Source organism: Vipera berus, assembly GCF_964194415.1.
Source record: "Vipera berus genome assembly, chromosome: 16".
NCBI classification, from domain to species: Eukaryota; Metazoa; Chordata; class Lepidosauria; order Squamata; family Viperidae; genus Vipera; species Vipera berus.
This window is the reverse complement of record NC_138219.1, coordinates 7,033,823-7,040,827: the sequence shown is the minus strand read 5'-3', so window position 1 is coordinate 7,040,827 and position 7,005 is coordinate 7,033,823. Positions and strand designations below refer to the sequence as shown.

The 7,005-nt window shown below is 44.6% G+C and overlaps 1 protein-coding gene across 1 annotated transcript; it reads left to right on the top strand.

Annotated features, from left to right (window-relative positions):
* The first annotated feature begins 351 nt into the window (after positions 1-351).
* TTC9C (tetratricopeptide repeat domain 9C) lies at positions 352-5,499 on the top strand. The gene is made up of 4 exons (XM_081340962.1): positions 352-959; positions 2,269-2,524; positions 2,990-3,172; positions 3,864-5,499. The coding sequence occupies exons 1-4, from the start codon at positions 945-947 to the stop codon at positions 3,956-3,958; spliced, it is 549 nt and encodes a 182-aa protein (XP_081197088.1). The 5' UTR covers positions 352-944; the 3' UTR covers positions 3,959-5,499.
* The last annotated feature ends 1,506 nt before the right edge of the window (positions 5,500-7,005 follow it).

Here is a 7,005-nt window from a genome sequence, read left to right as displayed (position 1 = left end):
ATGGAGGGGGGGGGGAAACGTCCAGCTAGATTTTGCATCCATTGAATGAAACTGGGTTTTTTTTTAACTTAAATTGGAGGTGCCGCCATCTTTTACACACACACACACACAAACACACTCCAATAATATCCGAGCAAAAAAATAAGTATTTCCTTTTAACCTTTTCTTGGACAGGTGCAGCTTTCTAGGCCATGGGGAAAGAAACGAAGCAGCTTCATAAAAATGCTTAACCATCTTTAGGAAAAAAAATAAATCCTAAATAAACTGGACAGTGTTTAAATCCTTAAATAAGGAGAATTGCGCATTTCCTGTATATCGTTCGTTTTTATAAACTAAAAATTAATGTGCAGCATACACGTCTTTGCCTATGTATCGTCCGAGTTGGCTAAAACAATAAAATGCAATTTAAGGAAACCAGGAAAGTCACTAAAATCTCCTTTACTCTGTTTTGCCTCAAGGAATTCACTATGATTAAATCTCTGGGGAGGAAAGGTTGGCTTTCCAAACGATGAGCAGACAGAAAGAAAAATTGGATTTGATTTCCAATTTTACTGGCTATTTGCCAAGCTTTTTTCAAATAAATCTCTGCAGTTCAGTTTCATGCCTTCAATGTAACGTGCAAACAGAGAAAACAACAGTAACAATAACAATACTAAAAATCTGCAACGCCCTAGTTTACAAACCAAGGCTTCCCCAAACCTGCAAAAAGCCAAGACAGCTTTGCCCTAAAAATAAAATAAAATTAAAAAAAAACCAGCTCTTAGACGCCAGCCCATTTGCGGGAATTCAGCGGGTCACGTGTCAACGTCCGCTGGCCATTTTGGTAGTTTTTTTGGCCGGCCACTCGGCTTCCGGTCCCGAAGAGGGCGTGGCGGCCCCTGTAAAGCAGCAGCCCGCTTTTGCATGGCTGGTTGGCGGGAGCCGGTGTTCTTCCCGGGCCTCGCATGGCGTCGGCGAAGGTACCCCGGGCAGCCAGCCCCGGGAAGGAGGGAAAAGGGGGCTTCCTTCCTCCTTTTCCTTGCATTCCTGCCGGGGAAGACCCCTGATTCAAAATGGGGGCGGGGGGGCAAGGGGACGGTTGGGGCGAATGGGGGAGGGGGCCTTCCTTGAAAAGCAGGGCTGCAATTTGCAATGTGCAGCAAAAAGAGAAAAAAATGCAGCCAGAGGTTGCATGGGCTGCATGCATTTGCATTCCCTCGGTGCAATGGGAAGACTGATCAGCCTCTTTTCCATCTCCTCACAAATTGTGTACTATTATTATTATTATTATTATTATTATTATTATTATTATTATTATTATTATTATTATTATTATTATTATTATTATTAATTATTAACGATGGCGGGTTGCACAGCCAGCCAGATGTTTGGTTGGATTTTGCCTGTTTGGCCAGCCAGCTGTGGGTTCCTTTCCAAAGACTTGGGAGAGGCAGATGTTTAATAATATGAAAGGTCTGGTGCCAGGATGGCAAGCTGCCTTTTGCAATTGACTGTTGGGGATTTTGTCAATGCTGACACTGTTAAACGGGTGCTCGTGATTGTTATTGTGGTTGGTTGTACGGTTATCCAGATGTTTGGCTAGATTTGGCATTTTTGTCCACCAGTCTAGTCCTTCCCAAGGACCTGGGTCAGGCGGTTGTTTAATAATAAGCAGATGTTTAATAATTCCTTCAGGGATGGCAGCTGTTCCTAGTCAAGCTGCCTTTTGCAATTAACCAATGGTGATTTTTTTTAATCAGTGCTGATAATTCCAACAATATTATTCTGTTCTATTCTATTCTGACAAATGGCTGTCCAGTCTCCTCTTAAAAAGTTAAAGAATATCTTTCTCTACACAGTAAATTCGTTTATTTTACAGGTCATGCTCCATTTACGACCACAGAGTCCAAAGTGTCTGCTGCTAAGTGAGACATTTCTTAAGCGTCTTTTGCCCCATTTTACGAACTTTCTTCCCACAGTTGTTAAGTGAATCACTGTAGCTAAGTCAAGAAAACGGTTATTAAATGAATCTGGCTTCCCCATTGACTTTGCTCGTCAGAAGGTCGCAAAAGGGGATCACATGACCCCGGCACACCACGACCGTCGTAAATATGTCAGTTGCCAAGCATCTAAATTTTTATCACCTGATCATGAGGATGCTGCAAAGGTTGTAACTGAAAAAATGGTCATAAGCCACTTGTTTCAGTGCCCTTGTAACTTTGAATGGTCCCTAAATGAACTGTTGTAAGTCGAGGACTAACTAAAATTTATTTCCTTCTCTTCTTTCAGGTTTCTTCCGAAGCCATCCCGGAGCAACGTCTCCAACAGGCTGGCACTTTCAAGGAAGAAGGGAACCGTTGTTACAAAGGAGGCCGTTTTAGGGAGGCGGTGAGCCGTTACCACTGGGCCTTACTGCAGATTAAAGGCCTGGACCCCAGCATGCCTTCTCCCCTGCAGGAATTTGTGGGCGAAAAGCCCACTATGACCCCAGACCAGGAAAAACAGCTGTATAGCATCCAGTGCGATTGCTACAATAATCTTGCCGGTAAGCCAAATTTTATTATTTTTTTCTGAGGCATCTTCCTCTGTCGGTCAACTTACCAGCCAGCCATACAGGTAGTCCTCAGCCATTTTGGCTGTTTTAAGCGAACCTGTTGTTCGGTCTTGGCCCAAAAGCAGAAAATTAGCATTGCACTTGGGCAAAAATTTCATAAATCGTGGTCTATGGGGGGCAGGGGGGAGCCTTGGGGGGGGCTGCAGACGGTCCTAAATGCAGGCCGCTTGAAATGCAGTCACGTGATGCAGCGATGGGCGGCTTTGCAACCAAGCTGTCGTAATTTTGAACGGTTGCTAAGCAACCATCGCCATGTCGAGGACTGCCTGCATTTTAACTGGAAAATGAATGTGGTCAAGTTGTCTAGCTTTCACTCTCTTCATTTGCATCTTTTGGTGGGATTTTTCTTGCCTTTTGTTGGTGTGTCCCGGAAACCACACACTTGTGTCTCTCCAGCTTGCCTCCTTCAGATGCAACCTGTGAATTATGAGCGGGTCAAAGACTACAGTCTCAAAGTCCTAGAGAGGCAACCTGACAACGTCAAAGCACTGTACCGGGCCGGTGTGGCCTTCTACCACCTGGGGGACTACGACAAAGCACAACACTATCTGTTGTCGGCAACCAGCCGGCAGCCCAAAGGTGAGTCATACAGTCAGTCCTCGAATTACGACCGCAGTGGAGCCCAAAATTGATGTTGCTAAGCGAGACGTTTGCTAAGTAGGTTCTGCCCCATTTTGCGACCTTCCTTGCAACAGCTGTTTAGTGAATCCCTGCACTTGTTAAATTAGTAACAATTAGTAAATTAGTAATTCCCCACTGACTGTCAGAAGGTCACTAAAGGGGAGATACTGCAACCATCGTAAATACGAGTCAGTTGCCAAGCAGCTGACCTTTGATCACGTCGTCACTGTTGGGTTGTTTTCTAGCAGACGTTTCATGACCCAACTAGGTAACATCATCAGTGCTAGAAGAGAGATGGCGTTTACAGAGAGGAGAAAGAGAACTCTGGTGTCCATGGGGCTCTCTTGAGTTTGGTGTGTTTCTTGAAGATATTTCATGACCCAAGTAGGTAACACCATCAGTGCTACAAGGAAGTGGGATTTGCCTCTGCAAGCAAGCTACTTGTATATAAACAAACCCCATTCCTTTCCAGCATTGGTGAGGTTACCTAGTTGGGTCATAAAACGTCTGCAAGAAAACCACCCAGCTCAGAGAAGCAGCAAGGACCCCAAAGCTGATCATCTGGTCTGACTTAGCACTGCACTCAAGCACATCTTGCATATTTTAACTTTTTAAAAACCTCCTTTCCTTTCTCGGCTTATCTCCCCAGATGCCAACGTCAAGCGTTATCTGCAGCTGACCCAATCACAGCTCAGCAGTTATCTTCAGAAAGAGAAACAGTTATACATGGGGATGTTTGGGTAGCAACAAGCCGTCCAAATCCCCGGAGGCTGCAAACCATCATTTCTATTTGTGTGTGTGCGTGTGGGGGGGAACCACACGTGGTTGATCCATTCTGGAGTTAGGTAGTGCCTTGAAAAATGCAAATAGCCAACCCAGCTAGGAAAAGCGTCCTCAGCAAATTTATCCTCCTTATCCGTTTCCAAAGCGTTTCCTTCTTCCCTCCCCATGTTTGTTCATAAAATCTTTTAAGTTCACCTGGCTGGATGTGATTTCTTTGAATTCAGGGAAAGCCCAAAGCTGAAATATGAATTCCTGCCTAATCGCCTGGTTTGTTTGCCTGTCTCCAGAGGGGAAATTTTAAATCATACCCTAGGATCGCTCATTGATTAAATGCAATTTATGGAAACGGAGATATTTTCAACGAAACAGGCAAAGCCCGAAGCAAGCAAATCAGGCTTTGCACGCATCTCATATTGCCTCTGTTAACTGCTGGGGTGGTTTGGATCTATCTACCTTGGCGAACAAAGTAAAAATACTCAGATGTGCCGGCTTGTCCTCTTAAAAGCTTTGTGGTTTGCTTAAAAGTTGATCTAGGTTCATGCAGTAGCAGAACCTGACATTAATAAAGGGGAATATTTAAGGATTGAAGCAAGGGGGTTCTTGATGCTCTCTGAGCTTGGAGGTTTTCTTGCAGACGTTTCATGACCCAACTAGGGAACATCATCAGTGCCAGAAGGGAATGGGGATTAAGGAAGAGAAGAAGGAGAAAGAAAGAGAAAAAGAGAAAGAAAATCAGTTAGTTCTTGGTGCTCTCTGAGCTTGGTTGTTTTGTTGCAGACATTTCATGACCCAACTAGGTAACATCATCAGTGCTAGAAGGGAGTGGGGATTGTGGAGAGGAGGAGAAGGAATGTGGAGTCCTTGATACTCCGACCTTAGTTGTTCCCTTGCAGATGTTTCACAATTGACAGTAGGTAATATTATCAGTACAGACAGTGCCTCATTTAGTGACTGGTGAAAGTTACACCATCAAAACTCAAGACGCTTGGCAACTGACTCATACGTACGGTGGTTGCAGTCTTCCGCGGTCCCCTTTTGCGACCTGCCGAAGCCAGATTCACCCCACAGCCGTGCTGCTAATTGACCAGCTGCAGTGATCCCCTTAACAACTGTGGCAAGAAAGCTCGTAAAACGGGGCAAAACTCAACTTCACCAACGTTTCACTTAGCAACAGAAACTGCTAAATTGAGAACCGGCCCCTGTACTGAGTTTATTTGTGGAGGGTTCGCCCTTCAAATCCCAGCATCCACTCCTGCAACGAAAGGACAGGCCTAACAACTGCATTGACAGTTCTGCAAATACAAAACTTTTTTTAAAAAAAACAAAAACAAAAAAAGCAGATCTCTTCTTACTGCCAGCAAACATCCTTCATTCTTGGCGTGCAAGCCGGCCTCCACCCTTCACTTCTGAGCAAATATTTTCTCCTTGTCAGCAGCTGGGAAGCAGGGCTGTTTGAGTTTCCCAACTGCTTTTTTCTGCCTTTTATCCTTTGCAAATAAAAATATGGGGGGGGTTTGTTTTTTTGGTATGGTTCTTTCTGTTCACGGAAGGTCAAGATCCTTTTGCTGATGCTTATAAGCCTCTGGAATGTACATTTGGGGGGGGGGTCTGCTGAAAGTCCAAAACTACACAAGACTGTTGTCTTGAGAATCTTTGTTTCTGTTTAAGAAAATGAAGTTGCTAGTCCTTATGGGTGAGAGAGCAATGGATTTGACTCCTGGCTATAATGGATGAATAAAAGCCAAATTGCATTTAGTAAAAACAGAAGAGGACTCCCTTTTTTACTGACCACGTGCTGGCCAATTCACAATACCTAGTCCTCAACGTACGACAGTCGGTTTAGTGACCGTTTGAAGTTACGACAGCACTGGGAAAAAGCGACGGAGGACTGTTTCTCAACACAACCGTTGCAGCGTCCCCTGCAACCAACTCATATTTATGACGGGGGTGTGCGTCACGTGATTCCCCCTTTTGCGACCTTCTGACCAGCAAAGTCAATGGGAAAGCCGGATTCATTTAACAACCGTGTTATCATATCTGCACAACGGTTGCAAGAAAGATCGCAAAACTCGCTTAACAAAATGTCTCCCTTAGCAGCCTAAATTTTGGGCCCAGATTGTTGGGGGCAATTAAGCTGACTTTGTAATAATGCCGCTTGGGGGTGTGTGAAAGCCCTAATAAGCAGGCATATACATAGAATGAAGGCTACTGCTAAGCTTGTAAGCCGCCCTGAGTCTTCGGAGAAGGGCGGGATATAAATGGAATTAAAAAAAAATTGAGGTCGTAAGCCGAGGACTACCCCTATGTAGTTTAAACATGGCTTGTTCAATAAACACAGCCAGCTCGTTCGGCCAAGGACACAACGCGTGACTCAGTTTACCCATTGCAATAAGCCATAAGATGGTTTGTTTGCTTCTGGATTAGTGCTGTCTGGACATACAGGCCACATTATCAGTTTCCTCCTGTCAATACAAAGATAGGACACCCCCACACTGGCTCAAATGCCCTCTCCTCCTAATCTCCGTTAACGCAGCACATAACTTTCAGCACGAGTGGAGCATCGAAAATCTTAATTCTTATTAGCGCTGGCTAAAATCGCCACACCACGTCTTTGGCAGCTGTGCCAATTGCTGGCTGCTGAGCCCTCCGCCACAACAAAAGTTGCCGGCAGCGACTGCCAAATAAATTCTCACACTCAACCACCCAAAAATATTTTGCTTCAGAGCAAAGCTTACCAACGGAAATTTGGGGGGGGGGGAATCCATTACGGCCGTTCAGTCGAGGACCCCCTGTAAAACACACATCACGAGGGCTGGAGACTTGGGAGAGAAAAAATAAATAAAAGGAAGGGATATTTTGGATGCTTATATCTCCCAAGATGCATAAACTATCTTGAATATTTTGCATTGGCTGTTCCTTCCTCCACCCACCCCCCAAAAAAGTAATTCAAATCAGGTTTCATCCAGTAAGTTCATCTCAATTTTTAAAAAAAACGCAACCTTTTTTTT

Excerpts from the sequence above, each read along its gene's own strand:
- TTC9C (XM_081340962.1), top strand. Across the intron at positions 2,525-2,989 it reads TTGCTACAATAATCTTGCCG|CTTGCCTCCTTCAGATGCAA; the intron begins GTAAGCCAAATT and ends GTGTCTCTCCAG. Across the intron at positions 3,173-3,863 it reads AACCAGCCGGCAGCCCAAAG|ATGCCAACGTCAAGCGTTAT; the intron begins GTGAGTCATACA and ends TTATCTCCCCAG.